Genomic DNA, 27843 nt, shown 5'->3' with positions numbered 1-27843 from the left:
CCTTTGTAAAGATGTCAAGATAAAGAGACCAGTAAACGCTGAAAGGCCTAGGGTTTTGTAATGAAATAGTAAAGTGTCAGATCATTTTGGGTGGGTTTGACTTTGAGGAGAAACGTGAGTTTGCTGTTAACCAGTTCTTTGCAAGATTCCAAACGTGATGTCAGAGCAATAAATATCACTGCATTAACTTAGAAAACATCTTGACAGACATAATGCCTGTTTAAAGTCAAGGTCACCAGGTCAAAATAAATCTAGTTGGGAAAAGCTCCAACCATCTAAAGTCAATTCTAGGTATGTGAAGCAGAAAATAAAAGCCAGGATTCACTTAACAAGATGAGAGTAAAAATACAAAATATTTCAAGATCACATGAAACTGTTATCAGCAGGCCAGGCCTACAGACCATAGAGTCTATAGACTGTATGGCAGTGGAGGCTGCTGAGGGGAGGACGGCTCATAAGAATATCTTGAACGGAGCGAATGGAATGGCATCATGCAGATGGAAACCATGTGTTTGATGTATTTGATACCATTCCACTTATACGACTCCAGCCATTAACACGAGCCTGTCCTCCCCAATTAAGACGCTACCAGCCTCCTGTGCTGTATGGTACAGAATAGACAGGTGCTTTTTTGCAATGATTACTTTTCTAATGTACGTCTGCCCTCTTGTGGAAGTCGTGAGTATTGCACTAAAAGTTCCTACCTGCATTTATGGATCTCTTGCGCCATCTCGCGAAATAATCGAGCAGTGCGTCCAGGCCTCTTGTTTTTCCATACAGGTGAGTGCGACGCTGTTAATGTTTCACCTGGAGGCCCCCTGACGTCAGATCCGACGTTCCCTTCAAGAAAAGGCACCGTGTGAGCCATGAGTACATTTATACCCATTTAGACAACTTTACTGTCGAAAGGAAACGCTTAAAAGGTTAACTTGAATTTAAGCGGACAAGCTTGTAGTGGTTGAAATACTTGCGGAGTGATCCATTTGGTGCTGATCATGTCTGCCTCCGCTGTCTTCGTTCTGGACTTGAAAGGAAAGGTAAGATCACTTCTCATTTTGAATGTGGCCATTGATAACGTTATAAACAATGTCCGTTTTAGCTTGACTTGACCTTAATTAACTCGCTTTTGTTTGGGATTGTAATCGAGTTTGTTCAACGTTTGCTCTTGCCATTAAACATTAATAGATAGCCACGTCGTTAAAGATTAATTCGTTGCCTGTGACAGTTCCATTCAAGCCTTGCACAAGTCACTTCCGGACACAAGTGGATAGAAACAGGTCATAAGGCCAGTGGCTGCATCCTTTTTAGACTTGACAAGTTCTTATACCAGGTGTTATGAAAAAAGCTGCCACAAAAGAATTACATATCATTTCCAAACATGAAAGTGAATATAGTGAGTCAAAGTTGCCTGGCACCTGTCATCTTGTGTACATTGTAGAAGGATAGTGCAAAGATCAACACATTATAAATCACATTTGGTTGGGCGGACAACACAGTAATTCCTGTTGTAAACAGAAGAGAATGCTCTATTCAGGTTTCATATCCACAAACAAACATTGACCACAACCAGTATAGCCTGAATCTCACACAGCTAGAGGTGTAAATTTGATAAAAAGATTCCATCCCTCTACAATAGGCCTAGAAGTCATGGGAGGGGAAAGAGGACATGGTTTCAGGTGGCACAACAGCAAGAGGTTGTATTAGGCTACATGCAAATTAGTAGGCCTAGGCAACTATATTCAGCCACCGGCCGATTTATGGTCGAGGGGCCAGAACATAATTATAATAATTTGTACACTGCAAATTGACCACAACTAAGCCAAAAAAGACGTATTTGAAAATAATAATTTCATACCTTGATTGCATTGAGACGCGATGATTAAATTAAACTCAATTTTAGCTGAATTCTTGTTGATATTAGTCTAATTCTTTTTTTTTTTTACAAAAACTAAAATCCAAAAAAAATATATATTTTATATTGATTTTACTAAAAACTATCACCTGGGCCGGTTCTGGGCCGCCTGTTGCCGAACCCCTGGCCTAGGCTGACACAACAACTGACAGGCCACAATAACCACCGTTACAAGCCTGTAGCATGGTACTACTGTACACCTAGACTTTGTTGGCACTGCAACATCTTGATTGAGTGACAGGTGTAGCTCTGGAGCCCAATCTCAGCCATCTGATCTCTTGTCAAGGCAAAGAGTTGTCAAGCCCTTATGTTCTTCCTTCATTTAGCATTCATTAGAGATGGAATCGATGGAACACGTACAGGACTCAACATGAAATATTGTGTAACGTTTATGAGACCTCTTCACCTTACACATCCAGAAGGCTGCTGGAATGATTATCTCTAGTTCTACTGTTCCCATATCTGCTCTACGTTACATTATCTCATCACCTCTCTCACCCGTTGACCTCTACGTTACATTACCTCATCACCTCTCTGACCATTGACCTCTGTTACATTACCTCATCACCTCTCTCACCCGTTGACCTCTACGTTACATTACCTCATCACCTCTCTGACCATTGACCTGTTACATTACCTCATCACCTCTCTCACCCGTTGACCTCTACGTTACATTACCTCATCACCTCTCTGACCATTGACCTGTTACATTACCTCATCACCTCTCTCACCCGTTGATCTCTACGTTACATTACCTCATCACCTCTCTCACCCGTTGACCTCTACGCTACATTACCTCATCACCTCTCTGACCATTGACCTTTGTTACATTACCTCATTACCTCTCTCACCCATTGACCTTTAGTAGGACCATGAGTTTTTTTACAGTCACGTCACATGGTTAGGAAAAACTCAGGTGCCTTAAGGGTGACCTTTGACCCATATAGTTTATTGTTTTTCTTTCCCTATTAATTTCCCCACTTACCCTGCAGGTGCTCATATGTCGGAACTACAAGGGCGACGTGGACATGGCTGAGATTGACCATTTCCTGCCTTTGCTAATGACACAGGAAGAGGAGGGGCTTACCTGTCCAATCATGTCGCACGGCAACGTTCACTTCCTGTGGATCAAGCACACCAACCTGTACTGTATCCTTATAACGAGTTTAGTCGCTAGTCAGCTAAAAGTTAATCATTACCATTGTGTAGCCTGTATAAACAATGTTAGCTTTACTAATGAGATGTTAATCGAACCTACACAAAGACAAATATGCATTTTTCCCTAGAGTAAAGATGATAATGAACTTCTTAAACATATTACTCTAGGACCTTAGAATAGGCCTGTGTGTTCTATCTACCTTGACGTTCTAACAGTGGTGGCCACTACCAACAAGAACTCCAACGCCTCTCTGGTCTATGCCTTCCTCTATAAAGTGGTTGAGGTGAGTCAGAGGTCTCTCTGTGCTGTCTTGGCTGAGTCCGAAGTGTTTCTCACTACCAAAAGACCTGCACAATGTGTCTACTGGATTCTCCCTACCCATTTGACATAACATGTTCCGAACATGATCATAATTCTCATATTATTACTGAGGTTGCCAATCGATGTTGTGTTGTTTCCAGGTGTTCACAGAGTACTTTACAGAGTTGGAGGAGGAGAGCATACAGGACAACTTTGTGGTGGTCTATGAGCTACTGGACGAGCTCATGGACTTTGGCTTCCCCCAGACCACCGACAGCAAGATCCTGCAGGAGTGAGTGACACCCGCTCACTTACTTACTTGCTTATGGCTGTCCTTCGATGATGACGCTGCTCCCAGTTGTGGTTATTGTGTGGAGTTGCGTAAGTGCCATTGCATGTGGCTGTGCAGGCCAAGTCGAGACCCGCGTGGTTTGCCACATGAGGGGCAGGTGACTTCTCCACTGCAGAGGGGTGTCCCTGCTGCACGCTGGTGTCATTGGGCTAGACGTTACGATTCTCCTTTCTGAGATTGTGTCCCGGAGGTGTGTGACACCCAGGTGGAAGGTGGGACGCCAGGTATGGTGGTTGGTTGTCAGGCTCTCCGCTTCAGGAAGGTCTTGCTGTGGTCCTTGAAGTGCTTCTTCTGCCCCCTGGCAGACCTCAGTCCATTCTTCAGCTGACCATAAAGGATCTGCAGCGGAAGGCGGTGGGGGAGCCTGCGAATCACAACACTCACGCGCGTGCTCGCGCACACACACACTGATACACATGTTCCCTGTTACAATATAGTCAATTAGTAAACACGTGTACTGGGTAAATGCATACAAAGCCACATGGAGAGAATGGGCTGAGTATGGCTGAGTATGACTGAGTATGGCGCTTCTAACGCCAGGGTAATGAGTTCGATTCCCAGGACCACTCATACATAAAATGTATGCATGCATGATTGAAAGTCGCTTTGGATAAAAGCATCTGCTAAATGGCTTATTATTATTAAAGATGCAGCTTTAATAGACAGATACTTTATGGTGTTGGGTCTAGAACCAGTAAGGACACGTTTTGGGACTTCTGAAAGTCCAATCAGACTGATCTCCATACTGCTGTCTCTACTACAGGTACATTGACTGTTATCTTGACTTAGCCTGATCCCAGATCTGTTTGTGCTGTCTTGCCAATTCCTGGTCCTTGTAATTCGTTGTCATACAAAACAGATCTGGGATCAAGCTACTGATGTCCATACTGGCTGTCTCTCCAGGTACATCACCCAGGAGGGCACCAAGCTGGAGGTGGCTAAGACCAAGGTTCCCACCACTGTCACCAACGCTGTGTCCTGGAGGTCAGAGGGCATCAAGTACAAGAAGAATGAGGTCTTCATCGACGTCATCGAGTCCATCAACTTACTGGTGAGTGGTTTACCATAAGGATGTTGGGTTTGATACATGCAATTCGGCAATGAATTTGCTTGTGTTTGGGCAATATCAATAATTGTCATAATTGATTTTGTGTATGTAATGCTTTAATCTCCATAGGAAAATATTGATCACTGAAAATACCAATAACCTTTGCTTTCTGAATTATTTATTTATTTAATTGATTAAAGCTGGAATCCTTAATTGGATGAACTGCTATGTCTGTTTGTGATAATACAACAACAAAGAAGTTTCTGGAAACAAGGAACACCGTTTTTTTTCCTCAGACATCACTGCACGCGCGAACAGCAGAATATGTAGGTCTACTGCAATTGTTTTCCCCTACTGCCGGATGCTCCTCTCCGCCTTATCTCCTGAACAGAATAAAAATAATACCGAAGGTGCTGGGGTGAAAACTGATGCTGTTTCCCCTAATGTGGATTTGATCTTTAATTGGCTGAGCATTCTCTCAATAAATCAACTAGCTACAGTATAAAAAGTCTCCATCAGAGGTTGACCCCTGTGTCATGCGTTGACCCCAGGTGAACGCCAATGGCAGTGTGATGAGCAGTGACATCGTGGGCACCGTCAAGCTGAAGACCATGCTGTCTGGCATGCCTGAGCTGAGACTGGGACTCAATGACCGCGCGCTGTTCGCCCTCACTGGCCGTATGTACAATACACACACAGGCTAGCAGTGAGCACACACACAGTCACTGCTTCTCCACTGCTTCTCAGATGCAATTGCATTTTAGATGTTGATGAATATGAGTGTGTGTGTGTTCAGGAGACAAGGGGAAGACTGTAACGATGGAGGACGTTAAGTTTCACCAGTGTGTTCGTCTGTCCCGTTTCGAGAGTGACCGCACCATCTCCTTCATCCCTCCTGACGGAGAGTCTGAACTCATGTCCTACCGCATCAACACTCACGTGAGTTACCTTAATAAATTCATATTGTGTCTCTGAAAATGTACACGTGTCCCTCATAAATGACCTCCCTAAATAGCCTCATCCCTCCCTCATACAATTTCACTCTTCCGTTGCGCTGTTACAGTACTGTAACAGAATCAATACTTGAGTCAGCTGTAAGCCCTGTCTGTATCAAGTACAGTGGTGTAGTGGAGGGGAAACACTTCATGCACCATTTTTTTATTTTGGTGTGTGCACTAACCCACCATTTTGGGAAAAATGCATTCGAAAGTAAAGGGAACGGCGATCAGCATTTACCCACCTATTTTTCTACCACTACATCACTGATAAAGTAGTATAATGGCTTTCCAGTTGACGGTAGAACTAACTACATTCTGTATCCCAACAGGTGAAGCCTCTGATATGGATTGAGTCTGTCATCGAGAAGTTCTCTCACAGTCGAGTCGAGATCATGGTTAAGGTAGTGTTTATATAGTAACACTCGGTGTATGAATCTATGCATTGTCCTATGCTACAGTTGCCTTTCTCTATTTCCATAGGCTAAAGGTCAGTTCAAGAAGCAGTCAGTAGCCAACAACGTGGAGGTGCGGGTGCCCGTCCCCAGTGACGCTGACTCCCCCAAGTTTAAGACCAGTACTGGCCACGCTAAATACGTCCCTGAGAAGAACCTGGCTGTGTGGACTATCAAGTCCTTCCCTGTAAGTGTTTCATCCAAGCAGCACTTCTGTCTCCAGCCATTCTTCCCTGTTGACAAAACTCAAGGCCAAATATATAGAGCCATTTTTTGGTTTCAAGCAAATGTCACATTCGAGTGAAGCGCACACATCTTTGCAACAAAAAGCTCTGTAGCAGGATAGCTAACCCTGATGTCGGGACCTTGACAAACTTAACAGTGATGACCATGAAAACACGTAAGACTGATGGCTACAGCTATGTTCAACAAGTATATTATTCTCCTGGCTTTATCTAGCTCTAGTTGTGGTATTTTACCTTGCCTCACTGGCTTGCTAACTTGCTAGGTAATCAAACCTCTGATGTTGTAGATGATAACCATCTGGTTAATTGCACAAGCTGCATTTGAAGCCAGAGGATTCTGTATCCCACTCCCATGTAAATAAACCCCTTAATGATTCTGAACTGTGTGCAACTTTTCATGATGTGGCCGTCGGCCGGGAAATGGGTCTATAATGTACCCTAGAATTTAGAACATTAAGGCTCCTGACCTGGAAAAACTCCAGCCTCTTTTTCTGGTCAGGACACATCATCAGGATGAAAAACTCAGGGCCCTATATGAACCATCTCACTCTTTCTGTAATTTGTCTCTCTGTGTCTCTCTGTGTCTCTCTCTCTGTGTCTCTCCAGGGCGGTAAGGAGTTTCTGATGCGGGCCAGCTTTGGCCTGCCCAGTGTGGAGAATGATGAGATGGAGGGCAAACCTCCCATCACTGTCAACTTTGAGATTCCATACTTCACAGTGTCAGGGATACAGGTGAGCTGTGTGTGTGTGCTTGCCCATGTGAGTATACTGTATTGACCTTTGAAAACAAGCTTATGCGGAACCAAAGGGGTAACTTACTTAGCATAAAGTAGCATAGGCTACAAGTGCCTCATTTGGTTAAATCAAATGTATTTATAAAGCCCTTCTTACATCAGCTGATATCTCAAAGTGCTGTACAGAAACCCAGCCTAAAACCCCAAACGGCAAGCAATGCAGGTGTAGAAGCACAGTGGCTAGGAAAAACTCCCTAGAAAGGCAGGAACCTAGGAAGAAACCTAGAGAGGAACCAGGCTATGAGGGGTGGCCAGTCCTCTTCTGGCTATGCTGGGTGGAGATTATAGCAGAACATGGCCAAGATGTTCATAGGTGACCAGCAGGGTCAAATAATAATAATCACAGTGGATGTCGAGGGTGCAACAGGTCAGCACCTCAGGAGTAAATGTCAGTTGGCTTTTCATAGCTAATCATTCAGAGTGTCTCTACCGCTCCTGCTGTCTCTAGAGAGTTGAAAACAGCAGGTTTGGGACAGGTTAGGAAAATCAAATGGTCCATTATATCAAGTTACACTGACCTGATCTCTCTCCTCTCCTCTGTCACACTGTGTGCCTCAAGGTGCGGTACATGAAAATTATAGAGAAGAGTGGTTACCAGGCCTTGCCCTGGGTCAGATACATCACACAGAGTGGAGGTAGGACTGCCATGCTCTTTAGATATAGCTTATTCATGTATAGCGAAAAAGTCCCATCATTTAGTCATAGAGAGAGAAATGTAAGAAAAAAAATATTTTTACTTTTTAAGATTAGAGCTAGTATTTATCCTATAGTATTTTTATTGTTCTGTTTTCTTTCATTTAGATTACCAACTACGGAGTAACTTCTAAACCATGGTGGCTAACTTCTTCCTTTGCTTCCAGAGATCATTGTTCAATTTAATTGCGCACAAAAAAAAGGAAAATGTCTTTGAATTTCATTTAAATGCTCTACTTAATAATGTTACTGTATAAAATTGTTTGGGATTTTTACTTTTATTTCATGCAATTTAATTTGAGATTTTAATTGCTCGACTCATTGTCTCTTAGATTGTTAAATGTTTATATTAAATTATAGCCTTGAAATATATGTATTTTTTTATTTATTTCACCTTTTAATTAACCAGGTAGGCTAGTTGAGAACAAGTTCTCATTTGCAACTGCGACCTGGCCAAGATAAAGCATAGCAATTCGACACATACAACAACAGAGTTACACATGGAGTAAAACAAATATACAGTCAATAATACAGTAGGAAAAAGAAAACAAAAAGTCTACATACAGTGAGTGCAAATGAGGTAAGATAAGAGAGTTAAGGCAATAAATAGGCCATGGTGACGAAGTAATTACAATATACAGTGAGGGGAAAAAAGTATTTGATCCCTCTCCTGATTTTGTACGTTTGCCCACTTACAAAGAAATGATCAGTCTATAATTTTAATGGTAGGTTTATTTGAACAGTGAGAGACAGAATAACAACAAAAAAATCCAATTAAACACTGGAATGGTAGATGTGCAGAAGATGAATGTGCAAGTAGAGATACTGGGGTGCAAAGGAGCAAGATAAATACCGTATGGGGATGAGGTAGATAGATGGGCTGTTTACAGATGGGCTATGTACAGGTGCAGTGATCTGTGAGCTGCTCTGACAGCTGGTGCTTAAAGCTAGTGAGGGAGATATGAGTCTCCAGCTTCAGTGATTTTTGTAGTTCGTTCCAGTCATTGGCAGCAGAGAACTGGAAGGAAAGGCGACCAAAGTAGGAATTGGCTTTGGGGATGGTCAGTTTTACGAGGGTATGTTTGGCAGCATGAGTGAAGGATGCTTTGTTGCGATATAGGAAGCCGATTCTAGATTTAATTTTGGATTGGAGATGCTTAATGTGAGTCTGGAAGGAGAGTTTAGAGTCTAACCAGACACCTAGGTACTTAGAATATGTGGACAACTACAAGTCAGAGTAGTGATGCTGGACGGGCGGGCAGGTGCAGGCAGCGATCGATTGAATAGCATGCATTTCGTTTTACTTGCATTTAAGAGCAGTTGGAGGCCACGGAAGGAGAGTTGTATGTCATTGAAGCTTTATGGGTGTGTTTTTCTTGTGTATTATTACATTTAATGAACAAAACATTTTAGCTATACATTTATTGTTTTATATCATCCAAAATACTAGCTGCTATTTTAGCCAGAAAGTATATAAAATCACATATCAAACGTTTTTCACACCGATTGGCGCGTTTTAATGACACATCTGTCAATCGCGGGCATTTGAGAACGATTTCTTCAATAACCCGCCTTTTTTTCTACATGACTTTGGAGACTTACTATCACATTTTAGAAATATGAATGAATGTACTTTGAAGACATCAACGTCCGCAAAATTGCCCGCCTTCTACGCTATGGCTTCTCATTGGTCGACTCAACTGTTACCACAGTGATACTGTAGCAACCAGTGACTGTATGGTGGCAACCAAGTCATTACTCCACCCACCTCGCCATTCAACGCGCTGATTGGTCGAGATACGTTCTGTCCAATGTTTGTAAATGTTGGTTGGGTAAACGGTAGCGTAGTTCTCAGCGCGCAAATTAAAGGTCCTGCAGCCTTCAAAGTTATTCAACATTTAACTGCTGTGATTTATTTAAAAAGTATCTCGGAAAAAGGACAGAAAAGAAGAGCCTGTAACGGTCGGGATCTTTTCAAAACAGACAAGGTAACTACCTTTTTATATGAGTTTTGATTCCCCTTTGAGACTGCTCGCTACTAGCTAGCATTATTATCCTGCGCTGCTAGCTAGAATTGGGCTCCACAATTTCTAGGAAATAACGTTGTGAAGTGTGTGTGTAATATATATTTATTGTTGGCATTTTGTTCTCACTATAATGTGTTGGTTGAACTACTGGCAACTAGCTTGCTGACGTTTGCTGGTTGGGGATAAATGATAGTGAGCTAGCTAACAAGAGGAACTGGCTAGCGTAACTAGACTCGAACAGTTGATTACAATTAGATACTGGGTAGCTACTCAACTAGCTATTTCTTCTATTCATATTTTAGGGAGAAAATATAGAAATCCGTCCACAATGGTCCTGAGTCAGAGTGATGCGGCCAAGAGCCTGACCGCTGCCGCAGCCAAGGGAAATACGGACGAGGTCAGGAGGATGCTAGGGCCGGAATGCAGAGTACACCCCGATACTGTCAATCAATTTGGCAAGACCGCTCTACAGGTAACCAACTTCCTCATTGAACTTTCGTTGTGTCCTAGCCTGTAATATTTCGACTCAAACTGTGTTGGCTTTGAATGTAATATAGGTAGCTAACTAAGTCTGTGTGGGTGGGAGAGGGAGACAACAACAACAGATCTGTCAGCCCATGGTTTGTTATACCTTGTTGTTTGAATGAGATACAGTGAAAACCAGAGTTAAACTATTTTCTTTGAAGCATCAAGTAACAACCTTGTCTATTGCTCATTAATAGCTAAAGTGTTGGACAACCATTCTGACAAATGTACCTAACCCAGCTACCTATATCCTTTATAATTCTTCAACATTAAATTGTTACAATCCCATGAACTCTCTCCCACTAGGGAAAGGTCAAACACTGCATCATGTGATGAATAACATTTGGTAACGCCCTTTAACATCAAGTCTCCTTCTGTTCTCCCTAGGTGATGATGATGGGCAACTCCAACGTGGCCAGCTTACTGTTGGAGCACGGAGGCGACCCAAACATCACAGACCGGCGAGGAGTCTCACCGGCACATGATGCGGCACGCACTGGCTTCGTGGACACACTCCGGGTTCTGGTGGAGTTCGGCGCGTCAGTCAACAGGCCAGACCACACCGGCACCCTACCCATCCACATCGCTGTCCGAGAGGGCTACCGGGACGTCATTGAGTTCCTTGCACCACTCTCCAACCTGAAACATCCCAACACCAGTGGAGAGACAGCGGTGGACCTCGCCCGAGCCTCATCGTCATGTACACCGGACGTCGTGGAGCTTCTAGAGAGACAGCTGGAGTCTAAAGTGTTCTCTCACTCCCCACCGCTCCCTCTTTAGAAGTTAGATGGACTCTACCACCAACCCCCCTCTCTATGCCGAATTGGATGGTGCATAGACTCCCCTTCTACACCTACCTTACCTACACTCTCTCAAAACCTGATGACTTGAATTCGTTGATTTAAACTTTACTTTGTAAAGTATGATTTTTAGTAACTGGTCGAGGTTGGCTTGTGTTTACCGTCCTGTTTTGGCAGCTTATGGAAGAATAAGTATGGTGGACATTATTTGGACACCATTTTTGCACAGAGCAAAGCACCTTTTGATGGTAAATTTCACCTCTTTGATTCACAAGTGCACACTTGTACATGGCTTTATTATTGAGTGTTTGTGATGACTTATATTGCATTATTAGTCCTCATTGTGAAGGAAATTGAACTGTTTGTGATTTTCTTTCAAACTTTGATATTTTGACTTGACATGGTGTATCCCATGATGACTGCATTGCATGGTAGTTGTGTTTATCTTTGAAAACGTGTCTTTTATTAGGCATATTTAGAATTTTTGGGAATTTTACATGTATTTATTTATTGAAAATATTCTTATGAACTTTTGTAAATAGCTACATTTATTGTCGGTTTTGTTTTTTTGAGATGTTATTTATATACAAATACTATTGAAAATTAAGTATTCATTCCTTGGAAGACAAGCACAAAATAAAGTGTTTAGCTTTACCTTTTATTTTTTGTTTCTATTCTATGGGACTTAGCTAAAGAGTTACTGTTGGTAAAATAGCAACAGGTTATACAATTAGAATTATGTCTGACTATTACAATTCAGAATCTTGATCAAAAGAATCTTCTATATTATTACACCATGAAGTCCATATACAAGGATTTTGACAAGTGCAGTACTCTATTGTAGCCACAGGAGGTCACTATCCAACTAGAGTTGTGGAGCCAAGAAGAGAGGCAAACCCATAGAGGACTTCAATCTTTAGATCTGTGCCATTATAGCATCTGTGATAGGGAAAGGGGGGGTACCTAGTCAGTTGTCCAACTGAATGTATTGAACTAAAATGTGTCTCTGAATCAGAGAGGTGTGGGGGGCTGCCTTAATTGATATCCACGGCGCCCGGGGAACAGTGGGTTAACTGCCTTGCTCAGGGGCAGAACGACAGATTTTTACCTTGTCAGCTTGCGGATTCAATCCAGCAATCTTCCGGTTACTGGCCCAATGCTCTAACCACTAGGCTACCTGTGGCAGCGCTATTGAGGCTACAACCCATAGGAATCCCCACCCAGTTGACTACTTTAAAATGGCGGCAGCCCTCAATGGCGATGTTCATGCTGAAACGGGTTATATCCATGAGTCTTCTCTATCTCTACGGGCAAACCTGACTAGGTACAGGTGTCCCCATAACACTTTTGAGATAATGTGGTGGTTTCATAAAATTTTAAGAACCTTCACAAATTCATATGTAGATTATAGACAGAAAATATTTTACGGCTTAAGAGTCTTCTCTTCGTGACTGTCATACCTTTGTATTGTAAACCGAAACAGTTGTGTTATTAATCTATTGTATTGGCATTTCTAAAAAAAAAAACATCTTACATGAGGCCTTTTGACACTGCATTCTCTTAGCTCTGGGCTAAGGAGGCTGTTAGCCCTGGGCTAAGTAAGGAGGCTGTTAGCCCTGGGCTAAGTAAGGAGGCTGTTAGCCCTGGGCTAAGTAAGGAGGCTTTTAGCCCTGGGCTAAGTGCAGTGTGAATGTGGCTACAGAGATACTATACCTGTACTTTACCTGAGGTAACATTGTCCATTGTATTCTGTTTTGCACTCATGAGTGTTAACTCCAAGGTGAGTCAACAAGGACATTTCTAATGACTCCACAATGGAATGTACTACACAGAGAAAACGCAAAGGTAACGGCAAATATCTGGACATATACGCACGGACACACACACACAGGGATGAATGAAGGCCCTGTTTGGTTAAGAGTGGTCCAGGCAGTTTACCCAAGTCCAGGCATAGAAGGGCACTGCCTGGCACAATGAATGTGTTGTTTTCCTACAGTACGTGCCACAAGCCAAAATTCACCTAACAAAACATCCTTATCACTTCTTCTTTTGACAATGGGGGGAAATAATGTGATCCTAGATCTGTGCCTATGAAATACCTGTATTTGGGGCGTAAATAGTGCTTAAGCAGTATTGTGACATGATGATGTTATGATAACAATGAACTTTCCTAGTCTGGCTACCAGTAGGTTTAGCTATCGTTCCACTCCTTGTCATGCTAAACATCTTTGGCATATGACACGGAGAACAAGGAGTGGAACGTTAGATAAACAGACTGGTACCCATGCTAGACCTTTCCATCATACCGGTTCAATTTCTGTATATTTAGCATGCATGATGAAGTAATATAATGAGTCATTATGAGCTTATCACATCTGTTAGGATAGGAAACATTGACACAGTTCCTGCCTCCCAGATATAGCCTGGTCCCAGATCTGTTTGTGCCATCTTGCCAACGCCTATGGTCATTATCACGCCAATGACCATAGGCATTAACAACACAGCACAAACAGATCTGGAACCAGGCTATCCCAGATATACAACACGCTGAGTAACTTAAATCATGCAGTTGGTAAACATTTCTCAAGTTTGCTGGAATTAAATTATATTGCTGGGAGGCACCTAGAGGAAGTATCTTCACCTAGAGGAGATGAGATCAACTCCTATTTGTGTAAATATTACATTAGGATGGCCAGACCTGTTGGCTGGTACACACCGAAACAAACATAACATGATACGCATTCAGAGACTTGTGCTTGTGCTCTACTTGCTAAGCAGCACAGTTTAGTCAACACCCGACCTATTACTCCTTCCAGGAACAATCCCTAGCCCCTCCTGTGTAGATCTGATAGTGATTTGTTAGGTGTAAACAATACGGTAAGAACTCTACCCAGCCTATTAAAAGGCCAGAAAAGGCAATTACCATACTTTGTGCACCTATCGAATTCTATCAGCTCTACCGGAGATCTAGGCCAGAGGTTAGGGCTCCGTTAGGGCTTGTCTATGGCTCTGTCTCGGGGGTTATTAAACTGTGTTGTGTCTGACTAATCCTGGATGTCATTTCCAAACTCCAGATCAACCTTTAACTGACACTACTGCCTGAAAGGGAAAGGAAATGATTGGCAGAGCAGAGTTGGATGCGTGCGTGTGTGCATGTGCATACCACGGACACACTGGTGTGACAAACAGTGCTGTCTGCACACCTTTGGAAATTTCCACTGGCTGCTCTCTCTCTATCCACTACCCCACCTTCCAACCTAGTCTACTCCCCTACTGTAGCTCCAGCATGAACAGGGAAGTGCAGTTTCCCCCCATTGGCCTTGTCTGTGATTGTCAGTGTGTGGGCTGGCCTGTGTGATTAGGTATTACTGAGGTATGTATGTTCCTGGCTTGGCTGATATGAACCCTTGTTATGGAGACAAAAGGCAGGGCATGACTGGGCTCCTTCTACAGGAGGAGAAACACAACACACTGACAACAGGAACGCTTTGGTGTTTGTGTGTTAACATGGCTGTGTCTGACCCAGTCCATTGTGGCATTGTGCAGTAACTTGCATCTGTAAATAATCAGATCAATGGCCTGATGCCTTTTGTACATGTCTGTATGTTCTAAACTGCTCCCTGATACCTCCGAGCAGTGTTGTAGTACTCCAGTCTAGAACTGTGACTCGACTTGGATTCAACCAGTGGGGAATTGGACTTGGACTCGACCAGTAGTGACTGTCAGAAAACCTCTCTTGCTGCATAACTTAACATACTGTACTAGCTACAACAGCAAATGTTAGAGAGCTGTGTTATCTAGTTATCCTTACAATGTGCAACATATTAACACGTTTGACATTTAAACATGTTTTGAACCGCAGCTTTTAGCACAACCAAGGGACTCGTGACTCAACTCGTGACTCGAGCATAAAGAACTTGCTGTCAAGGTTTAGTGACTTGACTACATCCCTGCCTTCTAGTACTATCACTATAGTATAATACTGTAGTAAAGTATGCAACCTGTTGAAAGAGCTGAGTTCTCATACTGCTACAGTATTACTACAGTATAGTACTGTCAGCTGACTCCCCATACTGCTACAGTATTACTACAGTATAGTACTGTCAGCTGACTCCTCATACTGCTACAGTATAGTACTGTCAGCTGACTCCTCATACTGCTACAGTATTACTACAGTATAGTACTGTCAGCTGACTCCTCATACTGCTACAGTATTACTACAGTATAGTACTGTCAGCTGAGTCCTCATACTGCTACAGTATTACTACAGTATAGTACTGTCAGCTGACTCCTCATACTGCTACAGTATAGTACTGTCAGCTGACTCCTCATACTGCTACAGTATTACTACAGTATAGTACTGTCAGCTGACTCCTCATACTGCTACAGTATTACTACAGTATAGTACTGTCAGCTGACTCCTCATACTGCTACAGTATTACTACAGTATAGTACTGTCAGCTGACTCCCCATGGTGCTACAGTATTACTACAGTATAGTACTGTCAGCGGACTCCCCATACTGCTACAGTATTACTTCAGTATAGTACTGTTAGCTGACTCCTCATTCTGTTACAGTATTACTAAAGTATAGTACTGTCAGCTGACTCCTCATACTGCTACAGTATTACTACAGTATAGTACTGTTAGCTGACTCCTCATTCTGTTACAGTATTACTAAAGTATAGTACTGTCAGCTGACTCCTCATACTGCTACAGTATAGTACTGTCAGCTGACTCCTCATACTGCTACAGTATTACTAAAGTATAGTACTGTCAGCTGACTCCTCATACTGCTACAGTATAGTACTGTCAGCTGACTCCTCATACTGCTACAGTATTACTAAAGTATAGTACTGTCAGCTGACTCCTCATACTGCTACAGTATTACTACAGTATAGTACTGTCAGCTGACTCCCCATACTGCTACAGTATTACTAAAGTATAGTACTGTCAGCTGACTCCCCATACTGCTACAGTATTACTAAAGTATAGTACTGTCAGCTGACTCCCCATACTGCAACAGTATTACTACAGTATAGTACTGTCAGCTGAGTCCTCATTCTGCTACCGTATTACTACAGTATAGTACTGTCAGCTGAATCCTCATTCTGCTACAGTATAACTACAGTATAGTACTGTCAGCTGAGTCCTCATTCTGCTACCGTATTACTACAGTATAGTACTGTCAGCTGACTCCTCATACTGCTACAGTATTACTACAGTATAGTACTAGGTACAACCCTTTATAGTGCTGACCTTAGATTCAGCCCTCATTTATTTCTTAACATTGGTTGTGTGACTCACATGCTGAAAAGGTAGTCAAAACCACCAAGGGATGACAACAACAAAGGAATAAGGAAGCTTCACTTGGGTCCACGTCATTCACTCATTACAGGTGGATTGTAAAAACGTTGTGAAATACATTTGTGCATTGCCTACCAGTGTCATGATTGTGTGGTTGTGGTGTGCTACATTGTAAAATAACACATTTCACTTTATGAATGTACTGCAGTGTATCATAATGAAGCTTACAGTATTACAGTATATGATTAGCTAGTTGAATTGGCCTCCATCTAGTTTCAACTGATATGCATAAAACACAATGAAAAACATTCATTCAATGAGTTACTCTCCAAGTCACTCAGTTAATGTGGGAAAAGGTCAAACTCCCAAGACACCGGCATTGAAAAGATTTCACTCTGCGTTTGTCACATCTCCATGACAGTGATACAACAACCCTTTGTGTTGTATGAAACAACCAGTTGAACATGATACAGAATCACCATCCCTTTTACTCTCTGGCTGGATGCAACTGAAGTTCTCTCTTTAGAGATCTCAGAAATATATGGTTCCTCTAGTCGTACACAACTAATCTAGCAGGTAAATAAATTGAACAAGAGAGGTATAATCTTTGAGAAGCGAGAAACTGATACTTAGATGTTTTCCTCCCACTACCTTGTATCATGTGTGTTCATATCACCCTCCATCCTTTCTATGGCATAAAACAGTAACTCACTTTGCCAGTTTTTCTCTGTAAACTTAAGGCTCTAATCAATCCATATCATGGAAATTCAGAGTTAGTGGAGGCTGCACTCACGGTAAACTTTGCATTGGTCAGCTCAATCGGGAATAACCTTTACAGTATTTCTAGTGTGCAATACACTTCAGTGATACAGATTGAATAGTGCCCTTAATTAACAAGCCTGCAAGACAGCCTTCATGAGCAACGATGTCCAAGCCACCAGCAAGTTAAATAAAAAAAGAGAATCATCATATGACATACGCTTTAAGGATGACATTTCATCAAGGACAATTTGATAGACATCTTTGTATTAAAAAAAAACATTTTAAAAAGTATAGTCATGGCAATAAGTAGGTGAACATGATTTGAAGATGATTTGACCAAAATATATTATATTTACTAATTATTCTATTACTATACTGTATGTCCCTCCAAAAAGTCATTTCTTGAACCTTATATGCTACGGTATGTCCATAGGTCTGTCCTTACTTGTCCTCTCGTACTTTCGGGCTCTTATTTGCCTTTAAAAAAGTGAATCCCTCATAACTGCAAACCCACCCAGAGGTCCAATCCTTTCCCACGGAGCTGACAGCTCTGACCAATCAAGTGTTACCAAACCTGACCCTTTATCCTATCTCTCAATTGTTGTCAGCAGCCTATGTACCAGCAGGAGTAAAAAGCCCTTTAAAGTAAGCAAAGTAAGTGTCTCTCAACTGTCTTTCATCCTGCTCCGTACATCCGACGGCAGTAGATCCAGCAGGTTGTCCTCTACCACAAGATTACTGGTCTTCAACAGGGGACAGTCCCCTATCTCCGGAGGTAGAGAGTCTAGTCTGTTCCCCTTGAGCTCCAGGCGCACTAGCTGGGCCAAGTTAGCCACCCTGGGGCTAAGTGAGAGCAGGCAGTTGTTTCCCAACGCCAGGGTCTTGAGCCTCTTGCAGGAGAACAGCTCCTCCGGCAGCTGTTCCAGGGAGTTAAAGGCTGCTGAGAAGAACTGGAGACTCTGGAGTATCCCTACCTCGGCTGGTAGCGACGTGAGCTGGTTGTGGGACAGGTTCAAGTGCCGGAGCTTGGTGCAGTAGAAGAGACGTGACGGAAGTTTCCGGAGCTTGTTCCAACTGACGTTCAGCGTCTCTAAGGATTTCAGCTTAGCAATGTGCTCAGGGATGTAGGTGATGCCGTTGTGCCAGAGACGAAGAGTTACCAGGCGCCGGCAATGTTGTAGACTCAGGATCTCCTCTACTGTCGTTAACTTGTTTTCCTTCAGGTCCAGTTCCTGCAGGCTTGACAGGCTGAAGACCGCGCTGGGGATGCGCTCCAGCTCACATCCTGTCAGCTCCAGAGAGGCCAGGTTGGTCAACTTCTTTAGGCTGCTGAAGGCTTGTAGTTTGAGGCCCTCATTATAGATGCAGAGACGCTGGAGGTTGACTGCCACATCCCCAACGCTCGGAGGGATCTTGGTTAGGCGGCAGCGAAGCGTCAGGACTCTTAGAGCTTTGAGTTCTCTCAGGGAGTCTAAGGTTGCGCTGCGGGAGAGTTCGTGGGTCAAAGTGCCACTCAGGTGGAGCTCTTCGAGGCTCTGAAGTGTGTACATCCACATTGGTACCTGCTCCAGTCCTTCAAAGGCTAGCCGGAGGACCTTGAGGTTCTCTCTGAGGTGGGTCAGGGCAGCCAGCTGGAGCTTGGCAGGGCAGTGGATGAGGGACAGCTCCTGGAGAGAACCTAGCTGGATTACACTGGAGGAAATAGTCACGTTGTTTAGCAGCTCCAGTTTGAGAGATTCCACTTCAGGAACATCGAAGACGGTGTCGGGGAGACCCGGGAGCATGAAGAGATGGAGTTCCTGACGGTTGTCAGCGTTCCGGGAGAGGCGGCCCCGTAGCTTCTTGCCGGGCCATTCGTGGTTGAGGTTGACCTGGCGAAGACGGCTCTCGCTAACCTCGGAGAGGAAGACGGCGAAGCGTTTGGAGTAGAGCGCATCGTACTGGTCGCTGAGGTGGAGGAGGAACGCAAAGTCGTTCTTGACGTCTGGGATGTCGTTGATACCCGTCTCCAGTCTAACATGCTCAAAGGAGTACTCTTTAAGAGGTCGATGGAAGAGCCAATAGAGGGTGTAGATGCACAGAAGTCCGTAGACTCCCACGAAGCAGATGTAACAGTAGCACAGCTTGGAGAAGAGGTGGGCTTTGGTGTGGTTGCAGCAGTAGATTTCAAAGCCGGTCAGCTCTGGAGGAACTGAGCAACGAACTACAATCTCAATGTTGGGGACCAATGCAGCGCTGTAACAGGTGATGAGGACGAACTTGAAGACCTTGAGGGAGGTCTGGAGAACATACATCAGGTAAAGCAGATCCGCCTCCTCCACATGCGTTCTGAACTTCTTCACCTTCTCGAACAGAGCTTTAGCCTGCTCCCCTTCCTTCTTGTCCAAGAGTGAATCCGCTGGCTGCAGTTCCGGGTTCTTCTTCTCTGGATTTGACTTGATGGACGACTGCCGGAGAAGTCCCACCATCTCCTCCTCCTCCCCTGGCTCACTGTCCGGCGAGGCAGCGAACGCCGATGCCATCGACTTCGACATGGTGTTCTTCCTCCATATCACCATCTTTTCCTCGCCACGCTCCTCAGACACCTCACTCAGCGCCCGGGTGGTCCACGGTGAGTCGAAACACTTCCCCAGGATGGTGACAAAGATCTCGATCTTGGACGACGTCCCAGGGAACTTGAACCAGAAGCTGCTGGCCACCATGAAGATCAATGTGTGGATTACCACCAGGTAGGGGAAGTACTTGCCGTACCAGTGCACGGCTCGTTCGTAGCAGTAATGGTTGACGAAGATGTACTGGTGGATGTCAAGGTTGTTCTTGCGTCCGTACACCTCCCGGATGATAGGGCTGTAAAAGAAGAATTTGGATAGTCCATCTGTAGATGCTGTACAGACTATCAGTAAAATTTCAACTAACTATCTACTAACCTCGCTCTAACCCAAATACTATACTCTAAACGTAAACCTTATTCTAAACCTAACCCTAACCTTAGCAAGAAGTTGGTTATCAACAGATCCAAACTATCCAAATAGACATGTGTCTTTTTGCTTTATCTGGCCACCAGATTTCCCCCATTAGGAGCTGGGATTCTAACCTCTAGCTCTAGGCTACCTACCTGACGGGCTTGACTAAGGTATGGTGCTCCCATGTCTCGTTCTCGCCGTGGCTGCGGATGTGGCTGCAATCGATGGCCTCTGGAGTTGAGCTGGAGAAATGGCTGGGAAGGCAGGAGATCTTCTCCTGGGTGAGCTATGACGGAGAGAGGGAGGGAAAAAGAGAAAGAGAAGCAGAGTGAGTGCTATTGGAAAGATTAGGCAATGGAACAACATGCAGAGTAGTCTACCTCTAATCACATACATAACATAAGGCTTAGATTTTTGGGATCTATTTCTTTCCTGTTCCAGTTTATATCTAACAGCCATGGGTTCAAATAGTATTTGTTTTCTTTCAAATACCGTTTGAACCCAGGTCTGATATCAACCAATGATTAGGATCGTGTGATGAGAAGATGACATATTAAATACGGAGTTAGTGACCTGATTCCAGGGGAAAACATTGGTCGATTTAGCAGCGGCGGTGCTAAATGCATATAGGGGAAACACTAGTTAGTGTGTCTCTCTTTCCCCTTCCCACTTGGAGGTCACCACCACTGATAAGAATGCTTTGTTACGTGGCAGGAGTAGATTCAAACAGGACACACTAATCAAATCTAAAATGTTTTCATAATCCAGGGCCAAATGCTTTCTACATATGATTGTACATTATTTTGCTTTTTAAGTTGTCCTCACATATCACTAATAACAGGTAAACTTATTCAGGTCAAATTATATTTAATTTACATAAAGTAAGTAATGCCAAGTATTTTTATTTCATACACTGTAGGCACACCTATTCTTATCGCTACAGGCTACACACTGCCAAAATCTGTCAAGATCCAACAGTTCCATTAGGTGCTTACATTCAGCTGTTGCAATGATGCCCCGGGGGCTAATCTGCTATGTGCTTTAAAGAAACACTCCAGCTATCTTTTGAATTTTTCCTGTTGAAAAACAATATCCCAAGAATAAATACAGTAAAATACACACACTTAAGGGTAAAAACAATTATGTTTTGAACAAAATACACTGCTCAAAAAAATAAAGGGAACACTTAAACAACACAATGTAACTCCAAGTCAATCACACTTCTGTGAAATCAAACTGTCCACTTAGGAAGCAACACTGATTGACAATACATTTCACATGCTGTTGTGCAAATGGAATAGACAACAGGTGGAAATTATAGGCAATAAGCAAGACACCCCCAATAAAGGAGTGGTTCTGCAGGTGGTGACCACAGACCACTTCTCAGTTCCTATGCTTCCTGGCTGATGTTTTGGTCACTTTTGAATGCTGGCAGTGCTTTCACTCTAGTGGTAGCATGAGACGGAGTCTACAACCCACACAAGTGGCTCAGGTAGTGCAGCTCATCCAGGATGGCACATCACTGCGAGCTGTGGCAAGAAGGTTTGCTGTGTCTGTCAGCGTAGTGTCCAGAGCATGGAGGAGCTACCAGGAGACAGGCCAGTACATCAGGAGACGTGGAGGAGGCCGTAGGAGGGCAACAACCTAGCAGCAGGACCGTTACCTCCGCCTTTGTGCAAGGAGGAGCAGGAGGAGCACTGCCAGAGCCCTGTAAAATGACCTCCAGCAGGCCACAAATGTGCATGTGTCTGCTCAAACGGTCAGAAACAGACTCCATGAGGGTGGTATGAGGGCCCGACGTCCACAGGTGGGGGTTGTGCTTACAGCCCAACACCGTGCAGGACGTTTGGCATTTGCCAGAGAACACCAAGATTGGCAAATTCGCCACTGGAGCCCTGTGCTCTTCACAGATGAAAGCAGGTTCACACTGAGCACGTGACAGACGTGACAGAGTCTGGAGACGCCGTGGAGAACGTTCTGCTGCCTGCAACATCCTCCAGCATGACCGGTTTGGCGGTGGGTCAGTCATGGTGTGGGGTGGCATTTCTTTGGGGGGCCGCACAGCCCTCCATGTGCTCGCCAGAGGTAGCCTGACTGCCATTAGGTACCGAGATGAGATCCTCAGACCCCTTGTGAGACTATATGCTGGTGCGGTTGGCCCTGGGTTCCTCCTAATGCAAGACAATGCTAGACCTCATGTGGCTGGAGTGTGTCAGCAGTTCCTGCAAGAGGAAGGCATTGATGCTATGGACTGGCCCGCCCGTTCCCCAGACCTGAATCCAATTGAGCACATCTGGGACATCATGTCTCGCTCCATCCACCAACGCCACGTTGCAGAGACTGTCCAGGAGTTGGCGGATGCTTTAGTCCAGGTCTGGGAGGAGATCCCTCAGGAGACCATCCGCCACCTCATCAGGAGCATGCCCAGGCGTTGTAGGGAGGTCATACAGGCACGTGGAGGCCACACACACTACTGAGCCACATTTTGACTTGTTTTAAGGACATTACATCAAAGTTGGATCAGCCTGTAGTGTGGTTTTCCACTTTAATTTTGAGTGTGACTCCAAATCCAGACCTCCATGGGTTGATAAATTGGATTTCCATTGATTATTTTTGTGTGATTTTGTTGTCAGCACATTCAACTATGTAAAGAAAAAAGTATTTAATAAGATTATTTATTTCATTCAGATCTAAGATGTGTTATTTTAGTGTTCCCTTAATTTTTTTGAGCAGTGTAGTTTTTTGTTGTTGACAAAACTACAAAATTCAATAGTTGGCCATCATTACTCTGACTGATGTTATCGGCCTCCATAGCCACAAGAAGTAAAAGTGCTGAGGGTGCTGCAGCACCCACTGATAAATCACAACAAAAAATCTAAAAATATTTGAAGAAAAATATCCCCCCCCTCCCCCCGATTAGAATGGTGCCTTACGAAAGCTTGACTTTCTCAGGTGGGTCAGTTGATTAAATCGAGATTTTTTTGTCACTAGCCTACACACAATACAACCAGAATGTCAAAGTGGAATTTTGTTCTTTTTCTTTAAATTTAGAAAAAATGTAACGCTGAAATGTCTTGAGTCAATAAGTATTCAATCCCTTTGTTATGGCAAGCCTAAATAAGATCAGGAGTACAAATGTGCTAAACAAGTCACATAATAAGTTGCATGGACTCACTCTGTGTGCAATAATAGTGTTTAACATGATTTTGGAATGACTACCTCATCTCTGTGCCCCACACATCCAATTATCTCTAAGGTCCCTTAGTCGAGCAGTGAATTTCGAACACAGATTCAACCACAAAGACCAGGGAGGTTTTCCAATGCCTCACAAAGAAGGGCACCTATTGGTAGATGGGTAAAAATAAAATAAAAAACAAACATTGATTATCTCTTTGAGCATGGTGATGTTATTAATTACACTTTGGATTGTGTATCAATAAACCCATTCACTACAAAGATACAGGTGTCCTTCCTAACTCATTTGCTGGAGAAAAAGGAAACTACTCAGGGATTTCACCATGAGGCCAATGGTGACTTAAAAACAGTTACAGAGTGTAATGGCTGTGATAAGAGAAAACTGAAGATGGATCAACCAACAACATTGTAGTTACTCCACAATACTAGCCTTATTGACAGAGTGAAAAGAAGAAAGCCTGTACAGAAAAAAAATATTCCAAAACATGCATCCTGTTTGCAACAAGGCATTAAAGTAAAACTGCAACAAACAAAAAAATGGAAAAGCAATACACTTTTTGTCCTGAATACAAAATGTTTGGGACAAATCCAATACAACACATTACTGAGTACCACTCTCCATATTTTCAAGCATAGTGGTGGCTGCATCATGTTATGGGTATGCTTGTAATTGTTAAGGACTGGGGATTTTTCAGGATACAAAAGAAACAGAATGGAGCTAAGCACAGGCAAAACCCTAGAGGAAAACCTGGTTCAGTCTGCTTTCCACCAGGCACTGGGAGATGAATTCACCTTTCAGCAGGAAAATAACCTAAAACACAAGGCTCTACACTGGAGTTGCTTACCAAGAAGACAGTGAATGTTCCAGTTTTTACTTAAATCTACTCATCATTCAATGAAAATGTATACCTTCATTGGTGGTTAGTTTGTTTGAGTTTAGTCTTACCTGTAAGGTGCATCCGAACACACCGATCATGAGCATGGCGATACATAGGTATTCCGAGAACACATCCCACCATGGCTTTAGAACCCGGAACTCGGGGTTCTGTGATGAGGCAAAGTTCCGGAACTCAGTTACTGGTATCATCCTGATCACTGTAGCAAAGTGAGGAAGAAGAGGAGGATGCAGAAAGAATGAGGAAGTGAGCAGTTGAGGATTAAACCAAAAATAAGCATATCATAAACAACATATCATAATGTATGGCTTTAGTTATAGTCACTATAAATATCAATGTTTAGGTTAGTAAGCCTGCCCCACATTAGAAGATGCAGGTTGACATTTACTGTCATGAATTTTGCCCTGGAGGCAGAACCGAGCGATTTCTGCTAGATGTGCCAGCTGTAACGTCAAAATTGGCTATATTGTAAAAATGAGCTTTTGGTCTTTATTTAAAGTTAGGGTTAGGGATTAGGGTTAGCAGTGTGGTCAAGGTTAAGGTTACAATCTGATTGTATGTCTTTGTGGCTGTGCCAGCTAGTGACCACTCTGCAGAGCTGCCTACAAGGAGCCCCAGTATCTGTGCGTTAGAGACCTCTCTAGCGCCCAGGAAGCTCCGATTCAAACTCCCATTCACCAACACTGCAAGCATTATAATGTCAAAATATGTTTGTTACTCACCAAAGAGTTTCGCTGAGCAACTATCTTCATTTACCCCCGTTACGGCCGGTAGGTACTTTCAAAAAAGGTCTAAGTAAACATTTACAAGCAACCTTTTTTGGAAGTGCATACCGGCCGTAACGGTAGTAAATAAAGATAGTTGCTCAGCAAAAATTTGGTGAGTAACGAACGTACACTCGATGGCCAATTTGATTACGTACACCCATAGAGTACCGGGTCGGGCCCCGCTTTGCCTCCAAACAGCCTGACTTGTTTGGTGCATGGCGTTCAATTGTTGCTCAATTGCTATCAAGGAATCTAACATTTGCCAAGAAAAAATTCCCCACACCAGTACACCACCGCCACCAGCCTGTACCGTTGACACCAGGCAGGATGGGGCCATTTTGTTTGTCGCACCATTCTCTGTAAACTCTAGACACTGTCGTGCGTGAGAAGCCCAGGAGGGCGGCCATTTTTTAGATACTGGATCCGGCGCGCCTGGCACCAGCGATCATACCACACTCAAAGTTCCTTAGGTCACTCGTTTTGCCCATTCTAACGTTCAATCGAACAGTAACTGAATGCCTCGATGCCTGTCTGCCTGCTTTATATAGCAAGCCACAGCCCCGTGACTCAGGAGCGATCCATTTCGTGAACAGGGTGGTGTGCCTAATAAACTGGCCACTGAGTGTATTTTGACATTATGACGCTTGCAGGGCTGGTGAATGGGAGTTTGAATCTGAGCTTTCTGGGCATTAGAGAGGTCTCTAACCTCCAGGGCAAGATTCATGACACTAAATGCCAACCTGCTTAGAAAACTCATCTGACACAAAGACTGGATTATAAGCAACACCTGATAATAACCTATAATTTAGGAAGAAAGACTTATTTTGTGTTTTCAAAAGGGGATGGAATAGAGGGAATAGGGGAGGGAATAGAATATGTTTCTCCTGAGGTGTCTCCTACAGTATCTATGATCCTTGCACGGGAAAATGAGGGGCTGGCCTGTAGCCGGAACTGTAGTCCAAAGTGGATAAACTACACTGAACAAAAACATAAACGCAACATGTAAAGTGTTGGTCCCATGTTTCATGAGCTGAAACAAAAGATGCCAGAAATGTTTCATACGCAATAAAGACTTATTTCTCTCAAATGTTGTGCACAAATTTGTTTACATCCCTGTTAGTGAGCATTTATTGTTTGCCAAGACAATCCATCCACCTGACAGGTGTGGCATATCAAGAAGCTGATTATACGGCATGATCATTACACAGGTGCACATTGTGCTGGGGACAATAAAAGGCCACTCTAAAATGTGCAATACACAATTCCTAGAAGCTGAAAATGTCCCAGTTCTTCCATGGCCTGCATACACACCAGACATTTCACCCATTGACCATGTTTGGGATACTCTGGATCAACGTGTACGACAGCGTGTTCCAGTTCTCGTCAATATCCAGCAACTTCGCACAGCCGTAGAAGAGGAGTGGGACAACATTCCACAGGCCACAATCAACAGCCTGATCAACTCTATGAGAAGGAGATGTGTCGCACTGCATGAGGCAAATGGTGGTCACACCAGATACTGACTACTTTTCATATTTAAAAAAAATATTATTATTGATCCTTTATATAACTAGGCAATATCCATGTACCTACCTTTTTTTAAGGTATCTGTGAGCATCAGATGTATATCTGCATTCCCAGTCATGTGAAATCCATAGATTAGGGCCTAATGGATTTATTTCAATTGACTGATTTCCTTATATGAACTGTAACTCAGTAAAACCTTTGAAATGTATGCATATTGTGTTTCAGGCTGGTGTGTTTAGATTTTTGTTCTCTATAGTATGATAAGACAACAATGGCTGATCAACAAAGAGAGGTCTCTAAGGAAAGTGATACAGTTGAGGTAATCATATCTTGGGTGTTTTAAATTCAAGAGGTACATGACCATTTCACAACAGGCTTAGTAATTTGGTTTCCCTCGTGTCAGTGTATTTAAAGCAAATAGCCTAGCTAATGACTGAGAATGCAACTATTTCATTCTGAAAACTTTACTTATATTGACCAAAACCATGAACATTTCAACATGCTTTGTGAAAGTAGCCGACACTTTTATAGGGTAGCCAGCCTATAACTTATCCTATATTTAAAAAACTGACACTTTATGACACATGTATTACAGTACACTACACAATGAGTCAGGAAAACACAGCTTCTTGCACATGAGCCAATTGATTTTATAGTTCGTTATGGCCCCTGCCATTCCTTGTGAGAAAAGCATCTGTCAGACAAAATTGAAGACACAATTTCGTTTCCAAAAGTAGTTTGTAATCTATTTCACATAATCTATTTTCAAAACAATTCATGGACGTTCTTTTTTAAGTTCAAATGTATGAAAGATAAAGAATACGTTTTAAAAAAAAAAGTTCCTAAATATTTCTGATATGAATTGTTTCAGAGCGGCAACTTACCTGAGCTCGTGCGAGATCCACGGGGGGTAGTCCGCGAGATGCCTTCCTAACAGAAAGTATCAGAACGCCGACCCATCGCTGCCAGGCAAGTCAATAGGCTATTGAGGCGGGGAAATAGTTATTGTTTTCGGCTTTTAGTCGATGACAACATGGACCCAAGTTTAAGTTTGAGATAACTGCTTGAGTGTGAGGTGTCGTTCAGTAGCCTACCACGCCACACAGGATTGTCGAAGTCCAT

General features: G+C 43.2%; 3 protein-coding genes across 5 annotated transcripts; 2 read left to right on the top strand and 1 right to left on the bottom strand.

Annotated features, from left to right (window-relative positions):
* Positions 1–841: 841 nt before the first annotated feature.
* On the top strand, positions 842–8280 carry ap1m2 (adaptor-related protein complex 1, mu 2 subunit). Its single transcript, NM_001165294.1, is given in 12 exon segments — positions 842–1037; positions 2905–3061; positions 3287–3354; positions 3533–3663; positions 4627–4774; positions 5323–5449; positions 5568–5710; positions 6099–6170; positions 6250–6408; positions 7073–7198; positions 7820–7895; positions 8062–8280. Coding segments are annotated over 12 exon segments (1275 nt in total). The 5' UTR covers positions 842–995; the 3' UTR covers positions 8088–8280.
* A 1560-nt stretch (positions 8281–9840) lies between these two features.
* Positions 9841–11958, top strand: cdn2d (Cyclin-dependent kinase 4 inhibitor D). The gene is given in 3 exon segments (NM_001141112.1): positions 9841–9941; positions 10283–10452; positions 10893–11958. Coding segments are annotated over 2 exon segments (537 nt in total). The 5' UTR covers positions 9841–9941; positions 10283–10308; the 3' UTR covers positions 11286–11958.
* A 5564-nt stretch (positions 11959–17522) lies between these two features.
* Positions 17523–27843, bottom strand: LOC106590256 (volume-regulated anion channel subunit LRRC8C-like). 3 transcript variants are annotated; one of them, XM_014181069.2, is made up of 4 exons: positions 27606–27843; positions 24478–24626; positions 20489–20622; positions 17529–20220 (listed from the first exon to the last, which is right to left on the bottom strand). In XM_014181069.2, exons 2-4 carry the CDS (start codon positions 24616–24618, stop codon positions 18039–18041), a joined length of 2457 nt encoding a protein of 818 aa, XP_014036544.2. In that variant the 5' UTR covers positions 24619–24626; positions 27606–27843; the 3' UTR covers positions 17529–18038. The 3 variants fall into 3 exon arrangements, with proteins under 3 accessions (XP_014036561.2, XP_014036552.2, XP_014036544.2); XM_014181086.2 differs by lacking the exons at positions 24478–24626; positions 27606–27843 and adding an exon at positions 23556–23591 and having other exon boundaries at positions 17523–20220; XM_014181077.2 differs by lacking the exons at positions 24478–24626; positions 27606–27843 and adding an exon at positions 21332–21377 and having other exon boundaries at positions 17523–20220.

The sequence above is a fragment of the Salmo salar genome, chromosome ssa02, assembly GCF_905237065.1.
Source record: "Salmo salar chromosome ssa02, Ssal_v3.1, whole genome shotgun sequence".
In the NCBI taxonomy this organism is placed as follows: Eukaryota; Metazoa; Chordata; class Actinopteri; order Salmoniformes; family Salmonidae; genus Salmo; species Salmo salar.
Note: the sequence above shows the minus strand (reverse complement) of the source record. Positions and strands in the feature narration are given on the sequence as shown.